Source organism: Corvus kubaryi, unplaced genomic scaffold (assembly GCF_017639235.1).
Source record: "Corvus kubaryi isolate FWS band 111438036 unplaced genomic scaffold, C.kubaryi_AGA036_p1.0 133, whole genome shotgun sequence".
Lineage (NCBI taxonomy): Eukaryota > Metazoa > Chordata > Aves > Passeriformes > Corvidae > Corvus > Corvus kubaryi.
In genome coordinates, this window is record NW_024580667.1 from 11,109,252 (window position 1) to 11,135,425 (window position 26,174).

At 39.3% G+C, this 26,174-nt stretch overlaps 1 protein-coding gene across 7 annotated transcripts in view; it reads left to right on the top strand.

Moving 5' to 3' along the window:
* The first annotated feature begins 202 nt into the window (after window positions 1–202).
* Window positions 203–26,174, top strand: part of SMPX (small muscle protein X-linked) — a 40,130-nt gene continuing 14,158 nt past the window's right edge. The window contains exons 1-5 of one of the 7 annotated variants that reach the window (XR_006017419.1): window positions 203–349; window positions 3,864–3,923; window positions 9,262–9,351; window positions 12,924–13,077; window positions 22,565–22,643. Coding sequence is in view for 6 of the 7 variants with exons in the window: in XM_042036386.1 (XP_041892320.1) it covers window positions 21,909–22,141; window positions 22,565–22,643 (312 nt within the window). In the remaining variant the exon portion in view is untranslated. Of the gene's footprint in view, window positions 370–1,211; window positions 1,379–3,863; window positions 3,924–9,261; window positions 9,352–12,923; window positions 13,078–18,285; window positions 18,903–20,951; window positions 22,142–22,564; window positions 22,644–26,174 lie in introns of those variants that run through there. The other 6 variants (XM_042036401.1, XM_042036407.1, XM_042036393.1 and 3 more) reach the window with 6 other exon arrangements.

The window sequence follows — 26,174 nt, forward strand, 5'->3', positions numbered from 1 at the left end:
CTTGGGAAAAGCCTGGAATGACAGGGAGAGGGAGGGCAGGAAAAGGACCTAAAGGTGTGTTCCTTCAACACCTCCTGCTTGACAGTTGAGCCCTGCTTTTACCATGGTCAAGTGCCACAGGGGACCAAGTTACAGGGTGAATCAAACTCTATATTTAGGAAGAACAACTGGAAGCTATGACAGGAATTCCCTTTTACACTTCGCTCCTCTGCTGAGTCCTGCTCCAGCCTGGAGCAGCACTCAGTGCCGTCCAGGCTGAAAGCATCGGAGCTATTTCAGACACATTAAAAGGGTCACAGTCAATACCTCAGCTGGTAGAAGAAGGTACCTCTTTCAGCATCAAAAGGAGGTGTGCATACTCACTTGACGGTTTGGAACTTTTTTTGTATAAGTAAATAAATTAGCTAATCTTGAAGGGGTCAATTAAAGTCTTGAAAGACCCTTATGAAAACTCTTTAGTAAGTGCTCTGAGTTTACTGCAATAGTTGCGGGTTTCTGCCTATTTTAATGTCTCGTGCAGTGTATCAGAGTATTCAGAGCAGATTGCTATTGTTTCATAGTCTGTGGGGATCTTTAAAGATTTTAAACAGAAAGTCACTTAAATGCCTCGTGACTCATAAGAACTGTGTATGAGCTGGAATACTGTAGTACATAGGAAGATGGTTGTTGTTTTCTCTATGTTTGTTATAGTTAGTGAAATATTACATTATGGTTTTGATGTAAGAGAGGTTTCTTTCACTATTCTTAACAGGCAACTGTAGCAAAGATTATTGTGATGTATTACAGAAAATGTGACCACATTTGCCTAGAGCTTATAGTAAGTTTTCATGTAACAGGCTGAAAGCTGCAGGGTAGCTTTCATTGTACTGTCTGGGTAGTGTAGTTCCTGTCAAAGCCTTTTAATAAGATAATACACTGCAGTTCTGTCTCCAAAATACCCATTGTGCTTGATGCCGTGCATGTGGCAGGGGGAGAGGACAGCTTCCAGCTGGGGCAGGGGGAGGGCTCTTGCTGTTGTCTGTGTTCTACTGTACATCTCTTGTGTGCATTACAAAAGATGGCATTATGATATCTCATTGTATTTAAAGCAAATTGAATAAATCAGCTTATTATCTTGCTGCAGCCCTGTCAGAAATTATTTTTAGCAGAGAGACAGAAGATAGGTTCCTTTGTTTTACAAAGTTTCGCTTCAAAACACTCATTTATTTCACTGCAGTAGTCCTGTATTTCTGCTCATGAGTAGTCCTGCTCATGAGTACTTTCACTGCAAATCAAGGGAATTTGCAAGGGAAGTCTGCCATAAACCAGCTCCAGATTGAGCTAACATTGCCACTGCTTTCTAAGTTTGGCTCAGCATGCAGCCCATAAAAGGTAAAAGGTAAGGTGTGGGGTGGCCAAAAAGACACCGGGGAATACAGGCTGCCTGTCTGCGTTTCTCTGCTTGCCAGAGATGTGAAATCCTGCTGTGGAAATAAGGGTGAAGTGGGATTTTTTCAAGTTTGCAGAGCTGATTGGAATACCAGAAATAACTTAATACAATCAGTGCAGCACTCTTGACTCTCTCTGAGACACATGGTGAAAGAACAAAGGAATTTATAAAAATTATCTAATCACTTCTGTAATGGATAGTTCTGTAATCTAAGGTCTATTTTCCTGTGATTGATGGTCAGTATTGCTCTGTAAGGAAATTCAGGGAAGGAAGGCAAGGGGAAAGAGCCAGAGATCTATTTTTACTCAGTAGTGTGCTGTTGTCCTGATTTCTCTGGCGGTAATGAGGACAGCACGGTCTGGTAGGAAAATCACCTCCTCCAAAAGCAGTCCTACACAATTGTATCATGCATCCATCTTTAGGAGCTGGTGTCTGATTGCAGTAATTTTGAACACTGACTGCTTGTGAACCCAGAGCACCTCGCTGAGGAGCACTCCTGCTGTGCTTGTTTTAAAGCTGAGGTTCAGGGTAAATCCTTGCCATTTATCTCTAAGTGGCCCAAGAGGCTTGTATGGCTGTTTTTGCAATGCACGGGCATGCAAGATGAAGTTCATCTTGGCAAGAATTTCTTTGTAACAGTGCTTGGGAAGTAGTTCCACTGTGTTTTAAAATGTTTAATGTTGTTTTCCTGTGCTTTTGTTTCCATTTTTCATTCTGATTAAAAAGATGAAAAGTTGATAAGAAAAATTAATTAAACATTCTGTATTATGAGTCCTATCTTCCCAGTCACTTGGGGGATTGTCTTTTGTTTATTTTGGAATACAGTCACTGGTCAACAGAACAGTTATTTATACGCATATAAAGATTTTCAGAAAGAAAGGAGAGTGTAGTAAATCCTTTTGTGTTTCTGAAATTTGTTTGAATTTTGTCATGAAGGTCAGTGGCCGAGATTGCATCCCCTAAAGTGAATTCTAAAGTGCTTTAAACTCCCTCTCATTTTAAGATTGTATATGTAAAACCACAATATAAAACTCATTGAAAGAATGCTGGTTTTATTTTGCACAGTGGGATTTTTTCTGATTTATTAATTCAGTGGAAGAAATTTAAACCCAAAGCAATTTAAGACCATGATTGTCCTCTGACAGAATGCTATGTTGGTTTGGACAGCACTTTTTGCAGCTGAGGGTGTGACCAGAGGGAGACCTCTAATGGCAGGTCATTTGTACTTTTAATTCTGCTCAGCGCTGTACACAGATTTAAAACCGATGTGAGAATATGCAGGAGAGGGTCTTCCAGTCAGTCCCAGCAATACAATCAGGCTCATATTCCAAGTTGAAGCCAACCTACAATTCATCCATATTTTTTTTTGATACTGCCTCATGTGGCAGTTTTACTCTTTGGAGTACCCAAGTCTTTGACACACTTTAAATTTCTCAGTGTAATTCTACTATTCTCTCCTATGTCATTTATTTCTATTCTTATTACTTCCCTTCCTATCTCAGGTTAAATACAGTATAAAAAATGTGCTGTAGTTTGTGGTGATCAGTGAATTTCTCTGGTGAAATAATTTCTCAGCTTTTAGAATTACTACCTTACTTTATATTACAGTAGCTAAATAACTATAGACTTTGATGAAAGTCTAGTCCAGTTAAAACCTAACTTCCCAGTGAGAGAATAAAAAGCTAAGATGGTGTTTCAAATAATCTGCTAATAAAATTTCTTTCTTTTTACTTTGGTGTATTTCCGTTTGCTATTGTATATTAATACTGTATCAGTCCATATTTCTCCACCTGCACAAAATTATATGGAAAAATATGTTATTTTTGATCTTATTGCTAAAGAAAATTGGTGAATCTATATGATCTAAAACTTTGAGGAGGGGCTACTTTGTGCACTAGCAACTGTCAAGGAGAATTTTTCCATTTGACCATCTTGATCACTTTCAGTCCACAGGTATTAAAGGTTTGCAAGGATTTGTGAGTCAGAAAATGGTTATGTCTGCATTTATCAATATTTCCTAACAAGTTATGCTTTATTTTATTTATGCTTAAACTGAAAGTTCTAATAATTCCCACATACATACTGTGACAGGGCTAATCATACATTGTCTATCCTCAAATGCTTCCCTTAATTCTTACTCATTTTACAGTGCTGTTAAGGTTTGAGAGATTCCTTATCTCTACTCATTATTGTTTTTAATGTGAAAGAGATAGCTTCATTTGTGGCTATGAAAGATTAATTGGAGAAGCTCAGGTGTTCTGACTCCTTCTGATATTCAGAAGGAATAACTAAGCAACTTGGAAACTGAGATGGAAACAGGAGCTGGGCAGATGAAATGGATGCCTGTCAAGAGGCAGTGTGGGTTAAGTTCTGGCTTATCTTCCATAGCTATCAGAATGTCAGAGCCTGTAACACTTTCCAATTTTGCTTGCAGGGATAAGCCTCTGTCATAAAAATGTCAAAACAACCAGCATCACATGTCAAAGCCATTCAGGTAAGAGACAGCATTTATGTTTTTAATATAATAAAATGATAAATCTCCATCTCCATTGCTTGGCAGACTGCATTTTTACTTGGACAAAGCACCGTAGGAGTGCTAGCTGGGGTTATTCTGTTAAAGTGAAAAACTTAGTAGACATGAAAGCACTGAAAAAGTGTGACCTGGAGATCATCGTTTGTTCTGAGCTGATAAAAAAACTGGATCAGGTAATTCATTAATCACTTGTTTGCACAGTCTTTCCAGTGTTAGGTTATGCCTATTGGAGGATCATCTAAGCAAAACATGGTAATGCATCTGCATAACTGTTAAGTTAAAATAATTCCTGTAACCGTTAGATTTCCCACAAAGCTGATGTAATACTGGGAGAATTATAGGCTAAAAAGATGGCATGGGTATAGTGAAGTTTTTTATGTCTGCATTCCTTAAGGAGAAAAACCCTCAACTTTGAATAATTAAGAAGCATTTTATTTAAAAGCCAAAGTAAAATGAGAGAAATGTTGATCTTTTAATTTGAAAGATTCTTGTTTCTCACATACCTCTTCAATGGTATATGATTATAAGGATGAAGTCGATTGTTGCATACTTGTAAAAGATACAACTAGAGAATTATCCCAACATCATCATGAAGTAGTGTCATGAAGAATCTGTTTAGTTCATGTTATCAATGATTCTTGTCAAGAGGCATAAATGTCTTCTGAACTGAAGAATCTTACAGAGTTCTAATGTATTTCGTAAAATGCACTTCCAGAGAAATTTTGCCATGAGTTCAGTTGCCTTACCTAAGAAACACAAAATGGAATTTCTAAAGTCTGCTCTGTTCTCTGTTTCTTTGAGATAATACTAGTGCAAAGATTGGGGTATCAAGATTAATTACCCAGGGGCTAGGCAGCATACTGAAAATGCAAGGCACTGTAAAAGTGCAGATTCTCTTTATCATCATCAATTCTACTGAAACAGGCATGCAAACTACTGTACTCTAATTCTGTAGAAATTAGAAAAATTTTGCCATTTTGCCAGAATATTGATTTCACTCAGTTCAAATTTTCATGCCTCTTTTACAGTGGCTATAGAAGTGTTTGTATGACTAATGAAAATATATAGACATTTAATAGCTCAAAAATGTTTATTTCCATTTTACATTTAAACTCCATAGGCACATACAAACATTTTTAAGGAATTAATTGGTTTACATTTTTTTCTTAAAGATGTAATGATATGCTGGATTATATTTTTAGGATGACTTTCCAACTTCTAAATGTAAACAGTGTTCCTAGGTTGTTCATTTAAAAAATGCTTTAAATTTAAGCACTAAGTTTAATATTTTAAGAAAATTTAATTTTTGCGAAGGTAATTTGAATCATGAGAAAGAATTACAGCACAAATTTTAAAATATATCTATTAAGCATTTTGTCAAAGGTGGTTCTAGTAGGGAGACTTGCACTTGAATTGATGCTTTTTACGCTTTGAGCACTCTAAGAACAAAATGTCACATTACTTTTATACACTGTGATTCATATATTATGATCCTTTGCTATTGTGTGGTGGTATAATAGGACTGACGTGCCCTGGAGAATGTACATCATGCTGCAGCAATGGGAATGTAATGGCACCTAACTAACTGAAGCATTTCTGGTGTTCTGTGTCTGAAATGTCTTTTTTCTCACTGTACGAGATATAGACAAAAATGTTCACTTGCCAATAGCTACTAGATGTGTCAGAGTTAAAGGCAGCAACTGGTTCCCAAGAGTAGTACCAAAGTACTGTTAATTCCTTTAAACAATTGCTGACCTCCTGATACCTTAGGTTTTAACTTTCATATTTTTCAAATCCTGTGCTGCCTAGTGTGTAACTCTGAAGTTTCTTGTAGCCTGTTAATTTCTGCTCTCTCATGTTAGGTAGACATAACAAAGCCTCTCCAGGCTTGCTCTCCAAGGACACTCAGGCCATCCTAGGCCCAAAAAGTATAAACCAAAAGCCTTTAAAGGGGGGGAAAGCTTGGGGAAATTACATCATTAACTGAAGCTTTAATTGGAGAATTAACCCTGATATGCAAATGAACCAAACCTATAAAAGTGTGAAACACTCGTGACTTGGAGTCCATCTTGGGGTCCATCTTGGGGTCCATCTTGGCAAAAACCTCTCACCCCCCAGGGGGTACCTTTGAAGGCCTTTCAAATAAATACCCACCTTTATTCTCTTACTCGGGTCTAGTCTCTGTTTCTACGAGGCCTCTTAAGACATCACTCCCCTTCTCAGTGTGTAAAAGGCTGTGAACAGCTCTGACTGAAAATTATTCTATCTTTAAACACTCTTGGCTTTCCCCAGAGGTAAGGGTGAGGAGATTCCTGGGGTTTTTGTTGCTGTTGTTTTGGTTTTGTTGGTTGGTTGGTTGTTTCTGGATTTCATTCAGTTTTCTCTACAGCTTCTTTCTTTATTCTTTCTTTTCTTTCTTTTTCTCTTTCTTTCTTTCTTTCTTTCTTTCTTTCTTTCTTTCTTTCTCTCTCTCTTTCTTTCTTTTTCTTTTTCTTTTCTTTCTTTTCTTTCTGTCTTTTTCTCTCTCTTTCTCTTTCTTTCCTTTTTTTTTTCTTAAATTAAATATTTCTATACAAAAGTGTCTTTCCAGATTACTCAGTCATCCATCTGGACAGCCAGGAATGGCTGTGATGCTGTGAAGGACTTACCCATAACAGTCCTCAAGTCATGCACAGCTGCATCAGTTGTAGCCTAATCTGAACACCCTCTCTCTATTAAACAGAAAGAAGAACACACAAAAAAATTCTCTAAATACCAGTTAGAGAATAGCAATATATTAGTATGCCATTTTTACAGGTATTTTTCCTTTGGTTTATTCAGAATGACCTTGGTAGAGTACATCAGTGCACATACCTACCTACTCATTATAAGAACTGCAATGGCACACAGTATGGTAGGCCTTTCAAACAAAGGAAGAGGCAAACTCAGTAGTTTTCATAATTAGGATGGTTAAACATAACAATCAGACCTAGAAAGTCTGTCTAAAGCAATTATAATTTAGGATTTCAGAAGTCTGGAACAGACAATTTCCTATTTAGCATTTTACTGGATGGAGATCCCCAGGGGTTATATCTCCATCTCAGCTTGCAGGTGACAAAAGCCTTGAAACATATTTTTAAAACAAAATTGTGAACTTGTGCTAATCACAGCATGAGTCTTTGCAGAGCTATGCTGGTGTACAGAATTTGGCCCACTCATTACACAGCTGCTCATCTGAGAGACAGAACCAGCATTGGATTAAGAGAGATTTGCAGCTCAGGACTTTGGTACCTCTGCTCAGAATTGTTTGGAAATGTCATACTTTCATTTTATACTGGAAATATTTTAATTTACAGAATCTGATATCAGATGCAGACAGTTTTTAACTATGTCTCAAAGGATGCTCATTTTACCAAGTTATTATGTCATGATTGTGTATTTCTTGCCCAAACTCTGACGTGAATGTCCTTACTGCAGATAACAAAGTGCAAACTGCTTTTGTGTGACACAGATTACTGCTGAAGCAGACCAAAGAGTGGTTTATTGAATTTATTTAGCAGCCTGGAACTTAGAGGTTCATTTTTGTTTTCTGAACCACTTTTAGTCACATTGACCTGTCAATCATGGTGGAACATGCAAGGGCTGTAGTGTGCCAGGGGGGGCTGGCTTCTGCTTTGACTATCTCCAAGGGAAAGGAATGTCCAAGTTCAGGATGAGCACCAAAAGGAGAGATATCTCTTAAATTTTCAACTCTGCAAACTTGTACGACCATGCTAGCTGTAATTTGCAGAGAAGTTTCCCAGTCCAAATATTGAAGCTGTCTGGAGATACCAGCACTTGGCGGGGCAGTAACTTAAAATTAGAAATGGCAAAGCTGTTTTTTTTCCATCCCTAAATGAAATGATGAGTTAAGAACTGTGTGACTGAAAATGCCCTGTTTCCTGGGAACTTATGAAGTGCAGGTGAAAAGTTTCATGATATCTAAACTAATGCTCAGTGAAAAAGGTTTATGAAACAAATACCTGGTTTTCTGTAACCCTGCAGTTATTTGGCAGCCCTGCTGAAATTACAGCATCATCTTGCATAAATAAGATAATGGGAAACAGGTAAGTAGAATACAGGGAAAAGTACTCATTTCTTGGCAGATGGGTTCTTAATTTGCTCATCATTTGATTACAGCCATCAGAACAGTTGTTACTGAAAACCGTGGGCTGTTTTCCTGTGGTTGCCCAAGTGGGGCATGATCTGCAAGACCATAACTTGAGCAGAAGGATGAGATTATTCATCTCCATTTAGTGCAGATCAGTCAGATGGTAAAGGACAAGAACAGAGCTCGCTGTTAGAAGGTTCTCTGCTTCTGCTCCGTAACATTACCAGTTCACCCCCTGGTTTTACCAGTGTGAGCCATGGTATTTTGATGACATTTCCTAGGAGCAGCTTCTCTTCTGAGATCACGAGATAAGAATAAGTATAAATTGTGCATTTAGTTGATCATGCCATTTGACTTTTAAAATAATCTGGGCTTGGTCACATTTGGAAATGGATACTTTTCAGATGTTCTTTCCTAAGCACTGTTTTTGTGCCATTCTATTCCCCAAAATCTTTATTTTTAAGATACCTATTATCAGCCCTAATTACATTATGGCTACTAGCTTTCTGCCCCAGTTAAAAGATCAGATTGATGCAGTTGTGTGGGTATCATTCTGGAGGGAGTTTGCTGAAGCCAGGGGCCAGTGGTCTGCCCAGTGTTGGAGCTGGTTCAACTATTCACAGTTTGTAGCACCCGTGGGTACGTTTTGTTGGTAAAATCACATTTTAAACACTTATGGCTTAAGCTGATTCAGGGCAGGCTTCCCTTCTAAGCTACCTGTGATTAAGTGAGGTGAAAACTGGTGTCATTGGAGAATGGAGAGTGGTCCAGTGATCAGGTGTTATTGAAAGATTTGTGTGATTTTCACTTAAATGTTGCTTTTGGCGTTCACTTTCTGTTTGACCTTGACCAAACTGAAGCAGACCCAGGTGCCTAAAGACGCTTTAGTGTCCAGTACTCATTTTTTTTTTTAAGTCCAGTGAAATTAGGAAACATTAGTCTAAAATGCAGTACTTCACTTTCTAGTTTGTTTTTTACTTTCTGTCTTTAAAATGGAGATGAAAGCACTTCTCTTTCCCAGGAGTGGTGTGATGTGCATACATTGAAGGCATAAGTGCTTGGAAACCATGATAATGTCTATATGCTTGTCCCACTCCAAGTTTTTCCATTTACCAACGGTATCTTTATTTATCAGTCACTATTATATACATCACAATTTCCTTCTCACAGGCTAATATTAACATCCCAATGGGAGCATTTCGACCTGGTGCAGGCCACCCTCATAAAAGAAAAGAATTTACACCTGAAGAAGTGGAGGAGGTAAGCAAAATGATTTTTTTGATTTTTTTTTTCCAAGGAGAATCCCTGCCATGAAATGGAAGAAAGCCTTTAAAGTGATCTTAAAGCTCTGCATACCAATCTTAGGTACCACAGTTGAACATTCACTGATATTTCGTGGAAATAAATGGCCACTTACTAACACTTCATGTATAAATAGTTCTGCTTTGGGTGCCAAGGACCCTATAGGAATATAAACTGTTTCAAAGGTGTGTAGCTCTGCTGCCACAGCGGGATAGTACCTGCTGTCAGGAGAGAGAGTCAGGATTTCCCTAGCAGCATTTGTCTAGATAGGACCTGGTGAGATACAGCAGGAAAAGTTGTAGCAAGGCTTTGGAAGACTTTGCTGCTACCTGCCACCCTGTGGTGTGATTTATTGTTACAGCTTTACAGTTTTGGAACAGGTTTTCAAACACAACGCTTTTTGGAAGGTTTATCAACAAGAAGAAGTTGCATGTGAAGACACTTGCAAGTTAAAACAGAAATTCTGAACCCATTTGCCTGTCCAGGGGTGAAAATACACCATTTTAGACTGAATTCTGCATTTTCATGCTTGTATTTTACAGGGAGTGTTTAGCGCTGAGTTTTGAATATTAAAATCCAATTTATACCTTAACTAACGTTGATCACAAAGGTTATGAGTAAACACAGATATCATATTTCTGGATGATATTAAAGTATCGTATTTATCATTAACTTTTATAATAAATGAGACCTAAAATCAAAAGTGGAAGAAAAGATAGTGGTAGATACTCCAAACAAGATAAAAAAGATGGGTGCTCCTGGTTTCCTGGCCAGTTTGCTTATTTTGGATTTGTAATCCCCACATGAGAACTCATCCTACTGGTCCAGAGCTCCCAATGCTCCTCACAGCCAAGGGCAGGAAAGGCTATGTAAGAGCTAATTCTTCATTTTCTGTCTCAGTCATATATTTTTTTTTGCCATATTTTTATATAAACAGTGCTCTGTTTACAGAGAACTTTCCTGAAGTAATCAAACCTAGGCTGACTTAGCTCTTAAGATTTAAAAAAGCCAGACATACAAAATGACCTTGAACATATATTGTGGCTTTTTCCATTGGAAAGAAATCAAAGCATGTTCTCTGCGCAGTAATTAAACTGGTGAAGGAGTGCATGTTATTAAGCAGAAACTAATATAGCATGTGTGAATTCTAGTAGTGTTTGAGAACTAAAATAAATGACTGGTGCTGATAATTACATTTGTTTGGGTAATTGAATGTTGCTTTGCTTCTCAGCTACATGAATACTATATATAAGACAGACGTTATGGAAGTTCTTGGCCCAGGTTTTATGGCCATTACTCAACCAAACCGATGGGAGTAATCACTACAGAAACAGGTCTTGTTACAGGAATAGAATACAAATGCCACCAGTGAACTTGTCATTTCAGTTGTCTCATCTTGTTAGGTTTTTCCATACAGGTCATGATTTTTCAGAGCAGTTTTAGACAAATGCAACTTTTGGTAACAGTGAGTAATATTTTCCACTGTATTTTAAAGCCTTGACAAAGGAGATGAGTGGAATATGGATCTTACTCACAGGGGTGGTGCAGTGAGGTGGGAATGTATATTTTTGAAGGTCAGTGGAGCAAACGTTGACATGAAAAGAAATGGAGGGTGGGAATTACAGAAAATAAGTCTTCATCAGTCAGAGCATTCCCATGCTTGTATTTGTTAACCCTTGTTGTATATCCAAGTCACTCTTCAGGCTTCCTTCCATAAAACTGAAGGCCATACTCTGATCTCAGCTGTGCATTGCACATGGAGTGAGTGATATAGGGAGGGGTGAAGTCATAAATAGCACAGACCTGATGTTGGAAGAGCAAGCTGAGCACAAAGTCTCCAAAACATGGGCAAAGCTTGCACCATTTGTTCCACAAGAGGAATGGTATTGCCATGAGTTGAAATGGTATTTTTTACATAGTATCTGCTATGTACTGATAAGAACTATGGGGTTGAGGGAGTGCTTGTTTCCCCTGATTATTCAGATTACCTAGGAAAACTGTCAAAGGAAACAATACAAGCTCATGGCATCTTTGACTACTGATACAATTTTGTGCATCCTTCGAAACAGCTTCTGTATCAATTTACTTACTCTCCTGCTGTGCTTTGCTACTGTTTCAGGATGTTAGATCGTTGAGCCATATATCAGACAGTACATACAGTACCTGGGGCTGAATTACTGTCTGGGATTTGAAATGATCTAGCAAAAACAATATTAAAATATATTATTAGGATTATCTTGTATTAATTGTGTATTGGCTAAAATGTGAGAAAAGATAATACAAGTTTACCAAGCCAAGCAATGTAATTATCACTTCAGTTTCCTTATGTATAGTGGTCTTCTTAAGAAAGTCCTTAAAGATCAGATAGGAAGAAAATGTCAGTTTTCTACAATGCCTTGTTTGTTTGCTAGTTGATATTGCAAACTCTTCTTCCTGATTAGCATGTAGTCCATTAGTCATCAGAGAAAAAAAAGAGGGGTTTACTGGCCAATAATATTTGACAAGTAATGTTGGAATCTAAAAAATGAAGTTAAATATTAAGAATTCACTGTTCACAGTTATTACAACTTTTCAAAAAGGGTGGCTAATAAATCTAAATAGTGGTTGAACTCCAAAAAGTCCATCACAGAGTAATCAAAAAAGAAAAAATATTTTCCTCATGAAATTATTTGCAATAAAATATAAATTAATCTCTAAATGTACTTGATTCCTCATGTATGCCAGCTTTATAAGATACACAGCAAGCTGGAACAACAGTAAACTCCTGTCTGGAAATCTACTCCTGCAAAACATAACCCAGTCTAGAAATGGTCTAAAATACCTGTTCTACTCACCTAGAAGCAATAGTACAGCTGAGGAAGTACGAAGGGCTGAAATACTCTGGTCCATTGGGAAATTATCTGAGTTGCTCACTATTGTGTAAGTGGTGTTATTTAACTGGTATTTTTACAGTGTCAGCAGAATAGCCATGCAGCACTACCCTAATTCAAACATAAAATGACAAAAACCCTTCTGGTCTTGCAACTGAGGTCATGAAAAGTTAAATTTCAACTCATGTTGATCTTGCATGGAGCTTTTGGGGTACATAACCTACTATCATAGCTCTTCCCCAGAGCTGCAGACATGCATAATGGTTTTCCTCTCCAACTGTCTGGCAACTGTGAAACTCTCAAAGGAATTAGATGATAAAAATGGTTCTACTTTTTTGTCATCTAAAGTATGAAGGACTTGGAGTTGCCTTTAATTCTCCAGTCAGTTATTTTCTGCTAATGGTCTGGCTCTGTAAATTCTTACCCATTCTTGTCCACATTCCTCTACAACTGAGCATCTTCTATTCTTTTGAGAATGTTTTTAGACATTTTAGACAAAAAAACCACAAAATAACTTATTTCTTCCTGCCTCCACCCCAATTTCCACTGGGAATGCCTTTAGTATAAAAACATCCTTTCCTGTTTTCCAAATAACTGATCTATGCTCATGTTCAAGAGATTGCTGTTGCAGCAGGAAGGTCACTGTGTCCTTTTGTGCAGAATGTTCCTGCTTCAACAGAGGAGGAGAAAGAGAAGAAACGCCTCCCAGGAGCTAAGAAACTTCCAGGTCCTGCTGTCAACTTGTCAGAGATTCAGAACATAAAGAGTGAGCTGAAATATGTCCCCAAAGCTGAACAGTAGCTGGAAGAAGCAGGTGAGTGAAAGAGAGATTCTTTGCATGGCTCTAGGAGTAGTAGGCTGATCCAGAAACCTCTCTAAGTAAAAAGATGGCTTTTCAATTACTTCAATGGACCTGGAGTTGCACCCCATAATTCAAAGACAAAATACAAGAAGTCATAATCCTTGGGATTTTCTGTTATTTCAAACATTGATCATGTTGGAGACTATATCCAATGATATATGGCACCCATCAACCAGCCTAACAAGTAGTCTATTCAGCATATTAGGAATTCAGTGTATTTGGAATATCGAAGCCACCTTAAAATAACCTATTGCTTCATAAGCACAAGTTTCAGTTTTGCAAAATACAGGACTTGTACTTTTACAATCTAACTACAAATGAATGATTTACAGTGCAAATAAATTTATTGCAGCAATGGACAAGTAAGTCAGAATTTTTTTTAGAAAGCTCCTTTGGAACATTAGTTATTTGATATTAATTTATGTAATTCAAAACTGATATGCTAATGGTTCCATGTATGTGATCATGCAAACATACTCAATGCTATTTGTGGCACCCAAGGACTTGCTGTAGTCCAGCACAGGAAGGACATGGACCTGTTGGAGTGAATCCAGAGGAGGGTCACAAAGGTGATCACAGGGCAGGAGCATCTCTTTATGAAAGACAGAGCGAGGTTGTTCAGCCTGGAGAAGAGAAGGCTCTGGGCTGACTTCACTGTGGCCTTTCAGTACCTAAAGAGGGCTTATAGAAAAGATGGAGACAGAATTTATAGTAGGTCTTGTTGTCATAGGATAATGAGTAATGGTTTTAAACTTGAGGACATTAGACTAAATATAAGGAAGAAGTTTTTTACAATGAGGATGATGAAACACTGGACCAGGTTGCCCAGAGGTGGTAAATGCCACATACCTGTAAACAATGAAGATCAGGCTGGATGAGGCTCTGAGCGACCTGGTCTAGTGGAAGATGTTCCTGCTCATTGCAGAGGGGTTGGACTAGATGACCTTTAAAGATCTCTTCCAACCCAAACCATTCTATGATTCTATCATTTTATTTAAAAGGAAATATTCAGCACTTCAGTGCCAACTTCAGAATAATTTACATCTAATTTCAAATAAGACCCATAAGCCTCTGTTGTTCTACATTCTGAACCTTAAAGAAATTAATGATAATTTCTGTCCATGAAATTATCCTCTGATTTCCTTTGAAAAGCCTGAGTCAGTAAAGATGCATCAGGCAATTACAATGAAAACTCAGATGTACAGAGAAGTTTCAATACAAAAAAAAAAACCCACCCTGGCTACAGTAAGAAAAAGATAGTTGTGTCACATAGTCGTCACCTGAATTGCTAGTTCTGCATATTGACTGATAAATCCTTTTTATCCTGAAGAGAGGCAGAGGAGTTAAATTGAGCAGGAGAAAATAATCTGGAATTTACTGCATAGAAACATAAATGAAGAACAGAGGAAAACAGAAAGCAATACAAAGGGGTTCTGGAAATGCAGAAGTGCTAAAGACCAGGAATCCTAAAAGAAATGGCATATAATTTGAGTGAATTGCCCCAGTGCACACTGCATCATTAACTTATTTTTTATGTACAGCATAAATACACCATTTGGAAGGAAAGAGCATTTAGTTTTTTCTTGCTTTTACCCTGCTGTGTCATAATGTTCCTGATATTTTAAAAGAAGCAATGGAGTCTTTCTCTTCAGGAAACTTGGGGGGGGGGAAAATAACATTTTGTAAAATGAAAGATTTTATTCATTTCACTAAAGCACTGCCCAGAGAAATACAAATTTTTAATGTGAGCCTTTAAAGAGGCTTTTTCTTGTAAGAGCTATTTCAACATAAATTTAACCCCATATTTATTCTCTAATGATCGCTATTTTTAACACTTAAAAGGTTTTTTTAATTACCTTACTGAGAATCTGACAGAAACATTTAGGGCATGCTCAGATGTTCACTCTAAAGAAAAATTTTCTACAGAAAGGTCAGCAAAGGGCATCTCGAAAGCAGTGAGGTTATTATGAAGTCATTTCTGTCTCTCTCAGGTTCTGACAGTGATACAGATTTCCAGTTTTTGAGTAGTGCAGTCACAGGCCATATCTGAAAACATAGTTTCTACAAGACTTGCAGGTACAGTACTCATTGGAGCCCGGGAGTTTGGGTTTGGATGTGCAGAACTAAGCATGTGCATGAATTCCACATAAAATTGAAATGTAAATTAATCACATGCCACATCCAGCAGCCTTGAATTATACTAAATCTAATGACTGTCCCCTAGAAGAGGACATTCATCAGTTCCAGTGTTTCAGTCGTGGCCTGCAGCCTTGTATAAAATGTGATATAGTCAAAGAGCTGGTTTATGACTGGTCATGCAAATCCTGTGAAGATTATCTTAGTCTGCAAGAAATTCACCCTCACATGTGCCTGATACTTTGCTCCATCTACAGGAAGGGATTACAGATCATCCTTTGGATGTGATGATCTCAAAAGAATGGTGAACTGACTGGTCAATAGAATTTGCCTGTGCAGAGTGTGTACTGATAGATGAGGGTGTTCTTTGGTTTTCACAGTTAAGAAATTAATTCTCTCCTACATCAGTACTATAATCTTCTCAGATATTCACTATTGAGGGATTTCTCTTTGATATTATTTTTGTCTTTCTTGTGGTACTCTGTAGGAAATACCTACTTGAAACAGTTAGAATAACTCCAAATACTCCGGATAATTTCCATTATTCTGTGATCCTATAATATGATACAATAAAAAATATCAAAAGTGCACTTTAACATGTCAAAAATATCAAAGCTTTTACATCCACAGCAGTTATTTCCAACTTTACCTCCTGTATTGTCACATTTCATGGTTAGTTTCAGTAAATTGCAAGCTAACATGATTAATTGTGTTTTAATTTTGATCCGTTTTCTTGCTCAGTTTAACAGCATGCAAACCCAGCAGCAAAAATAAGAAAGCTGCAAAGCAGTAGGTTGGTTCATTATTTGCAAACCCATTCCTACATAATTTGCACTTTAGAGTAACTCCTGTTAAATATCTTTGGTCTTGCTCTTCGCCAGAATAGGAAACATGAATAGACTTGCTAAGATCATAGATGTGAGTGTAACAGTTTGTGGGAGGAATGTAATTAGGGAGATGTCATGAAGCTGGATCCACTGAAGGTCATCAAGTGCTCCTAAGTTAAAATATTCCTGTAGTCATCCCCTGATGGGGATCTGGTCTATCATCTGTAATTAGATAATTAGCATACTCTCTTGTCATAAGGATTCTTTTCTTCCACACCTGTAGATGATGTGTTAGATGCAGCTAGTTTCAATATACAATGTGAGTTATGATTTATTTCCCCTTTCTCCATCTACAATTTTTTCCTGCTCCCTTCACATCTGCATATTTCTGCATGCGCAGGAGTGAAGCATATGCAAAATAGTAACAAAATACCACACACTAAAAATACATGCCCTATTGAATAAGTAATGGTAGGAAACATTTAGTTTGTGACAAATTAAGCCTGCTGTGGCTGAGATATATCGCTGATTGTTGTGGTATCTCCTGTGATAACTAGTATGGTGATTGTACCTGAAAATGGGCCTGAGCACAAACTGGCATTTCACCAGAGAATATAGATGATGGCAGCCAGTTACTTCATGCTCATTCTTCATTCTGTATCCCTTCATGTTTTGTGTCCTGAAGTGTGGAAGGCTGTGTAACAAATCTTTTTACAGTGAAGGGCCATGGAGTCTGAATGCTGGACTTTGGTTTTGGAGAACCTAAACCTTCAGCTAAAGTGGTCTTGTCCTTTCCTCTTGAAGGAGACTTTCTTAGTAGAAGAATTTCTCAGAAGGCAAAAAAGGAAATTTACTGTCTTGAAGTTACGAAACATAGGGGCAGCACTCCCAGCACTGTGTTCTGGTTGTGTTTGGAGAAAGGGATCAGGATCCCCATCCCCATCCTGAAGGGTCAGGATCCCCATCACAATGTCAATGAGATGGTTTCTCACCATCTGATACAGTACTTGTAGAAAAACTGTTGTCTTGGAGCTCTGCTGGGGAGGGTGGTTTGATTGCAGAAGGTAGTTCTCTTGTCAGTTTACAGAAGCAAGGGAACTGTATTTTGAAGGCTGAAGAACTGTCAAAACTTCCTAGGGCAGCTTAGCCTTTGCATTATGCAGGGAATTCTGCCCTGCCTAAAATGGGAAATCCTGTCAGCAGAGCAGCCTCTGAGATTGGCATCACTCGGGGAAGAGAGAAAAAGGGGAAAAAAACCCTAACAGAAGTGCCTTGGGGAATAAAGCTCTTGTATCCATATACACAAGATGTTCCTTGGTATTGCTATTAATTATTTACATAAAAAATTTGTCAAATACCCCAGGCTAAAAATGCACATTATAACTTTGCCCACTGAGTGCTGAGGATTTAATTACAGTTTCCTGCTATATACTGGTCTTAAGCTGCACCTCAGTTAACAGCAGCCATTTACCTCTCCTGCTGTCCCTGCTCTGACACACAGTTTAGTGTTTGCGTCCCATTCCTGTGCTCACATGGATCAGGGGTGTACAGTTAAACTTCAGTACAGTTACAAGCAAGGTTACTGCTTTTTTCTCCAGAAACACAACAGTGCTTGCTAGAGGAACTCTGACGTGCTGTGAGCTCTTTAAAGAGCACTGCAATTTTAGGAAAGTGTGTTCATTTGATTGAGTCCCAGCAGCCAGAACTTGTGTGAGAGAAGGGGATCCTGCATCCAGAGGATGCTGAGGTAGGTCAGGAGATAGGATCTCCTGGAGTGGGAACTGTGGGGTGAAGAAGGAGTATGTGCATCAAGAATTTCTGCAGGACTCTGCTGCCAAAGTCAGAGGAATCATGGGGGGATCTCCTCAGTGTGCACAAGTACCTAAAGGCAGAGTGCAAGAGGACAGAGCCAGACTCTTCTCAGTGATGCCCAGTGACTGGACATCCCCCAACATACTCACTGTGTGGCCTGTGTTAATTTCAAAGTGCTTCTTGTCTTCTTCTATCTATGGTTTCCTACCATCCTGCTGTCTTTGATTCAGAACTCCCAGACCAGCAGCACTCAAGGATTTCATGGCCAGCCATCAATTTTTTCAGGTCCCTTCTTCTGGTAAAATTGTCCTAAGAAACTAGGTAGTTGAAGGCTTGTAGGATTTTTTTAATAGTATATTTAAAGTTCTTTTGGTTTGCCTTCCAGGTTTTTTGAGTCTACTTATGATGTGCTTTCAGACTTTAAAACAGAAGAGCCAGAAATTTATTTTCAAAGAGAAAAATGGAATATCCAGGACATAATTTAATATCAGAGGAACCTTTGTAATTCTGTTACCTCCTCAAGCAAGAAAAAAAAGTTATTCATGTTTTTGTTTCCCAGAGTTTCTGTCATCAGAAGAAAAAATTTAGTTGTCATGTTTAACCCCAGCCAGCCACCAAGTACCACACAGGCACTGGCTCACTCCCCCACCAATGTTGGAGGGAAGAGAGTTGGAAGGATAAAAGTGAGAGAAATCGTGGGCTGAGATAAAAACAGTTTAATAGGTAAAGCAAAGGCCATGCACACAAGCAAAGCAAAACCAGGAATTAATTCACTGCTTCCCAAGGGCAGGCAGGAGTTCAGTCATCCCAGGAGAGCAGGGCCCCATCGCACGTATCAGTGACTGGGGAAGACAACACCATCAATCCAAACATCTTCTCTTACTCCTTCTTCCCTGCACTATATACTGAGGATGATGACCCATGGTCTGGAATGTCCCTTTGGACAGTTAAGGTGACCTGTCCCAGCTGTGTCTCCTCCCAACCTCCCATGGACCCCCAGCCCCCTCAGCAGCATGGCAGTACAAAAAGCAGAAAAGGCCTTGGCTCTGTGTAAGCCCTGCTCAGCAGTAACAAAAACATCTCTGTACTATCAATCCTGTGTTCAGCATAAATCCAACATTTAGCCCCATACCAGCCACTGGGAAGAAAATTAACTCCACACCAGCCAAACCCAGCACAATTGTGTCTAACATGGCCTGCTGCTGTCTGTCCTGAATTGAGTCTCTACCCCCGACACAATGCAGTGGTAAGCCCCAGCACGTCATTCCTCAGACCTTTGCAACTCAAGGAGAGATTTCCTTCTTATTCTCTAGTTGAATAGTGGAAGAGACAGAGGAGAACAGACTGGAGAGAGTCTGCTTTCTAATTGCCTAAGAAAGCTTGGAGGTATGTGTTAGGATGTTAATTTTCCCAAGTAAAGAACAGGGCATATTCTTATAAACCACAAATGCTTCTACATAAACTAGTTAGGAAAAGATTATGCTTTGTGGTTTAGAAAACTGACTAATAACTTCAAAACAAACACTGAAGAATCAGAAAATATTTTGCTTCAAAGCAAACTACAAGAACAAATGCTTGTATTTTTTCAAAACAAAAATATGGGGGAAAAAAGTATTTTATTTCCAAACTGTATGTTTAAGCAGAGCTGGTTTTTTATTACTGAAGAGACAAACACAAAGTAATAACTTGAAGAAGTCTCTCCTAGTTTTTAGAAGACGAGCATGCTACTTATCTATCTACACCATACACAAGAGAGTTTGCAGACGTGGAGATGAACAGGCCTCTACACACAGACAGGAGAAATGTCTTCATTGAGCCTCTCCCTTTGAAACATTAATGCCCTTAAAGTAACAAAGTACTTCCAATGCTAGCAATGTGGACCCACAGATCTCTGCTCCGTTCTCAAGTGAGAACCATTTCTGGAAGAAAGGTCCAAGAATTTTGTTTGAAAGCTGAATATTTTCATTAAAGCAAAAAAAAGTCACTGATATTTAATAACTGCTTCCCTGTGGTCATTCTGTTGATTACTTAGTCCTGAACTTTTGTTAGGCTCTTTTGTAAAGTAACCCCTCTCTTTCCATTGGTGTTGTTCATAACAGAGTTTCATAAAAACTAAACTTTACACTCAATTGCCTGAGCTAGATGCAATTTCTGGGGTGACATCCCTCAAAACAAGCACAGAAAGGCAGAATGCCTCCTGGAGATAATGGATGTGGAGGGATCAGTGAAGTGTGAAGATGGAATACAGTCAACAGGCTTTTTCTTGCTTATCTGTGCTAGATGTTTTAAGAGTTAGCGCATAAAGTGCAGCATCGAACAAGTACCACTGAAATGTACTCCTCTGTGAAATGTCAAAACAGGGTATCAGGAATCCCTAAAACTTCAGTTATTTGCTGTGTGAGCGGGTCCAAGAATTTAGGAGAAGGTCCTGTGACTTAAAAGACACCTATCCCAAGTCATACGCATATAAATCCATGCACAACTAACTGTAATGAGGGAACTGTCTGCATTGGAAGCTGGAGAGCAGGAACAAGATCATATTGATCACTGTCGGAGAGTCACCAGTGAGACGAGAGCGATGCTGTTTCTCTGTCCCTGGGAACTGTCCTGCCAGTGTTGGGTATGCCTGGAGCAATCAGACACTGTCATGACAGACATCACCGGAAACACAAAATAATAAACAATTCCAGTCATTCCAACTTTATACAGTTCAAAATGTGTTCAGCACAAGGTTTTCAAGTGCTACGTCAGAGTGAAAAGGCTAACTGCTTTGGAATACATGAAGTGTGACTTCCCATGTTAGTAACAGCTCAGATAGTTTTGTCAAATCTACATAAATTCTAGCCAATTAAGCTGACAGTATGATCTGAAATATCGCAGCTCTGATGTGATAATCAAATGAATTTTCTTCTAAATTTAGTGCCTCATCATTTTGTTTTATAGTTTTTATTCAATTCATTTGATAGAAGACTACCTAATTATGTTCTCACAGCCTTGTGCTCAAAAACCACATAAATTACTGCATCACTGTACTTTGTCATCTCTTGCAGAACTGGCTCAATGTGGCATGAGCCTTGTGACCCCTGTCCAGGAGCAGGCCATCTACAAGTGTCAAAAGCCGTGCTTTATACTCAGGATTACACCTTCTTCAGCCACCAAATTGCTCCTGGTGTGCCTTCTTTTGAAAATGTAGCTCTTTTAGTGCCAAGGCTACCTGTGTTTCATGCTTGTTTGCAAATTCCTCCTGAGAATAGCATTTTGTAGTGTTTGAGCTCACTGTATGTGGGTAGAACATCATGTGTAGGTGGAGCTCACCATGGCACTGATCCCAACATCCATTGCCCCATCGGCAACACTACTGAGGACATACTAAGCTTCCAATGTTGTTGGGTTTTGCTGTCACTATCTGCTGCTGTTTTAACCTCCTAATTCTCCTTTGATTTGCCACAGTGGTCTCAAATACACTGTATTTCCAGGTATTAAGAAAACAAAGGACACAGCAGAAATTATCATTTTCCTGCAGAAATATGTATTAGTTTTACTTTCAGTGTTGGTCAAAAGTTTACAAGTTTGATTTGCTGCAGGTTGTAGCTAGCTGAAAGGGGACTCAGCTGAACTAACCTTTACTTCAACTTGAGAACAAGTGTAATGCCTGGTTTTCTGTCCTGCTGTTTACTGGTTATAGCAGTATGGCTGTATTTGTTTCTGACCACAAATGACTGAGGTTCATGTACAGACATGGATTCCATAAAAGCATAATAAATCCCTCAGTCTTGGTGTTCAGAACTTACTCCCCCACCTTGGTAAAGTTGATGTAGCATTGCTTTTAATTTAATAATTCAGTTATTCAATGGATAAAAAAATAAATTGAGTCCTTCAGCTTTTAGCTCTCCTGAGTCTTTGTTCTCATTTGTTGCCTTGGAGCACACCTTGTCTTAAAATTGCTGTTACTCCTACGTGAACTCGCAGAGCCTTTCAGGGCACAGAAAAGCAATCTCGGAGCAAATAATGGCTGTGGCTGTGAATGCACTCAGGGAAGGAGAGGGCGCTGGTCGTGCTTGCCCTGCTTCCCAGCAAATGAACCCCAGGAGAAGCGGGGCCGTGCCCGCTGCCCTGGCAGTGCCTTCCGCAGCCGTGGCAGCAGAAATGCTGCTGTGCACAAAGGGAGAGAAATTGTTTTTACTGAGGAAACAGCAGAGAACAAAAAGCTTCCCCCAAAGCCAAACTGCTCCTATTCTGAGGTAAGGATGATGACAACTGGATATTGCTGTTTCAAAGCTTTGAAATGTTCTGCCTTTATATAGAAGATGAAACCAGCACAAAGTATGTACTGAAATGGAAGAAAATGCATATCTGAAGACTTGAAACCAAATATTTGAGCTGAAATAGGCAGAATACAGAGAAAAGAACACCTTCAGTTTTTCTGTGTTTACAAATCATGCTGCTCTTGAGTGCAGTATCCTTTCCAAAGATTGTTAAATACAGGGTAGAGTATGTCCTCTGCCATTAAATACTTAATGAAGGATCTCAAACCTTTTAATTTTGAATTTCTCGGTTTCCTTGGTTTTGTGGTTTTGTCCGAAAATATTTGAATTTATCTGTCTCTTCAGGCTTTGAATGGAAGCATTTATTTTGGAAAAATATATAATATTTCTCTCTTTTAGTTCTCAAGACCAGAAGAGATCTCTCTGTGAAGACAAGAGGCTTATTTTCAATTTTTCAGTCCATTTTGCTGAAAGCAAAGTGAGTCCAGATGGGTATATCACACATGTACCCTTTTTTTAGTTTAAGCCCTTCATTAAAAAGTAATGAATCAGGCAATAATGTAGTATTGCATCCCTTTCCGCTTTTTATATGCTTTTAAAATTTTTATTCCGGCACAGAATAGATATGCTATCATGTATGTGAATAATTACTCTGGGGCAAATTAACTCTGCAGCTAAGTGTTGTCTGTCTCCAGCTACTACAGCTTAACACATTAGTAGACAACACCTGAGCCACTGTTGAGCTTGTGAATGCTTCAAAGTCTGTCACAAACCGTGTTCATGTTCTGCCTTATGTGTGTAGAGAACAAGAACCTGGCCAAACCTGTGTTAAACCTGGCTGAACATCACAGCTCAGTTGACAAGCAGTCGCTTGCTGGGCCATGTCAAAGTGTGAAGTTATTGCAGTTTGGATGAAATTTAAAAACCCTGTTTCCCTAAGGCAGGATGACAAATAGAGTGATCACCTCCAACTTCTTCAATGCCTTTCTTTAATAGACACCATAGAGGGGAGTGGAGGCTGGCTTTTAGAGAAGCTTGTGCTGACCTGGGGCTAAAAGCCTCATTTTTGAGCTAAAGATTGACCATCATGCAGCAAAATCAAGTCCTTGGGTCTCCATCTGCAGTGAGATTTTTGGCATCTTTAACATTTTCATCAAGGCAAGCTCATGGTGTGAAAATCATGTGCAATGGCATCAGAGTACCTTGAGCCAATGGAGCATTCCTTCACATCCCTCAGCAGTGTCTGGAATTTTATGAACAGCACAGGGACCAGATCCTTGTTGGCAGCTCCAGTTAGCCACCAAGGATGGCAGAACAACACATTGCACTGCTGTGTTCTCATCTGCCTCAGAGGGACACTTCATCTCCATGTCTCCCAGTGCCCCCCTTTGCCATGGAGGTGATCCTCTTATCAGAGGGAACAACTGCCTGAACTCCAGCTTCTGTAAACACCTAGTGGCTGGCTGGCTTCATCACTAAAGAGGGGAGCTGAAGTGCCTCAGACCCTGAGGGCAGGCAGGCAGGAGTGGAGAAGAGCTGGTCCATACTATGGCACTGCCTTCTGCCTTGATTTCTGTATCCCAGGGGATGGATGAAGGCCAGCATTGTCCTCCCCTGCCAGGGTGCTCTAGCATTGCTCAGGGACAAGTCCTGGTTCCTCCCAAGAGGAAATCGGCTGTAAAGACTATAGAGAGAGGAAAATGGAGGCAGAGTCCTGTCTCACCCATAGTCTCTGGTCTCTGATCACACAGGTCCCTTCAGAAACTTTCTGCCCTGCAGAAACCCACACTTCTGTCATCTCAAGAAGATGGTTTTGCATATGCTGTTAAGAATCCTCGAGACACTTCTGCAAGCGGCATGGTGAGGCTTGTGTGGAGAGCTGTTTAGACATAGCCAACAGAAAAAAATTGAAAACAATAAGATTTTTTCCCCTGGGGCTTCAGCAATGTCCTCAGTGAATCCAGGAGACATTTCCCATCACCCTAGATTTACAGTGTGAACTGTCTCCTCCAGATATGCTCCAACTTTTTTAAAAGCAAGTAGAAAAATTTGCAAACATGCAAGAGAAGGGATGTGCTGGTAGCCCCTCCCTTCTGCCTTGGCTCAGTGATTATCACACATACCCAGCCAGGAAGCATGAATAAAGCAGGTCAGGTCCTTCTTTGCCTCAAAAGGATTAAACCCCACAATTCTTGCTTCCTTGGAGACTGCAGACTACCTTGGCAGGGGGGTCCTTTCTAGACTTTGAGCTAAAGCTCGGCTGCTGTGCAGAAATGAATTAAAATTAATCTGTAGACAAGTGAGCCTGATGGCAGCTTAGCAATGTGGAGCTCAACTGGCAATAAGGAAACTTGCTTCCATGTGCCTTAGCCTGTGGATTGCTGTGTACCATGTCTAAAGGCTAATTTGTGTAGCAACAGTCTCCTCAAGCTGTAATTTGAAAGAAACCAGGGTGGCTGCTGCTGTGTTTTTGTACAAAGTCTGGTGCAATTATGTAGGTGCTGAGGAGGAAAGTCTCTGTGGAAATTCACCAAGCTTCTGGGCGCTGCTCAGGTTTACACATCTCCTGGGTACTCAGATGAGCAGGTAGTTGAAACTCAGGTAATTTAGATGGGCATGAGCACAGTTTGAGGTTATGGTGTAGTTGGATCATGATTTTGAGGACCACAATTTTGGATTTAAGTACCTGCATCCCATTTGCACCTTAGGCATCCAAATTGCTGGGGCTGTCCTCCAGAGGTAAGGAGCTCAGCCCCAAGGCCACTCAGTGGGAACTGTGCTCATAAATCACTTAAGCGCATCTCAAAATCATACTCCAAATTTGAATCTTCAAGTTTCATATTGCTCACTGCTAAGAGTGAATGGGGCTCTGTGTCTCTCTGCAGTCAGATCCAGCACCTGTGCTGGTACAGCTGTGTGAGTGCTCCAGCAGGAGCTGCTGCACACGGGTTCCGGGAGGAGCCTTTCTGCCCAGCTGAGCAAAATAAATCTTTTCCACAGAAACTGTAGATCACGGCTGTGCAAATTCAAAAACAAAATATAATTGGTCTCTGGTGCCTGTTTTTTAACAGCAGGTGATTCCTCTCACCTTTTCCTTCTATTTCTCTGTGGAAACGTATTTCTTTTCAATTTTTTTACTCAAAAAATAATTTTGTGTTTTGAAGCATGGTGCCGTGAGAATGTTTAGTTCTCCCATATGTCTTCCAGTCAATCCTAATAGCTCATTTCTAAATGCTCACCTGCCACAGATTGCAAATCAAGTATTAACAGTACAGACAACATGTTGTAACACTTCCATTTATGTTTTGAAGAAACCTGTCTATTCCTTGGCAAAAAATGGGCTTATGTTTGAAACTCGAATAAATTACAAAATCCTACAAACACAACATATATGTGCATATATATATATATATACACATATATATAGGCTACTGATGTGAAAGAACTACATGTGTATTGTAGATTTATGTATCAAATGTTAAGCTATTTGTCAATGGACAAACTGCCCTACTACCTGCAGTAGCTTTGAAGAAGCGAGATAATGTGAAGAATTAAGCATATCCTGCAGGGACCAGATGTCAGAATACACAGTTTTCTAATGCAGTCAGTAACATGTCAAATTAGCAGCCTGTATATGATGTCTTGGCTTCATGCTTTTCCATCTCTGAGGAGATCCTCTGGGTTAGGTGCAAGACGGCTGTCAAATTTCCCAAGCTAATTAAGAACTCTCACTTTTCCATAGCAAAGGGGCCATAAAACCTAGGATGAGACTTAAATATGCAGAAGAGGCTCCAGAGAATGTGGGTTATGGAAAATATGGGTTATGGAAAAACTGTGTTGGGTTTTGAGTAGGCAACCATTTTCTTACCACCCTTTCCTTTTCCTCCCATTTGCTATATTTTTTCAATATATTTTGCTTGATACAAAGTGCTAAGAATTTCAGGAAAAGTATTTGCAGAGTGCACAGAGACCACTAAGTCTCAATTTAAATGTATTGAAAATAAAACCA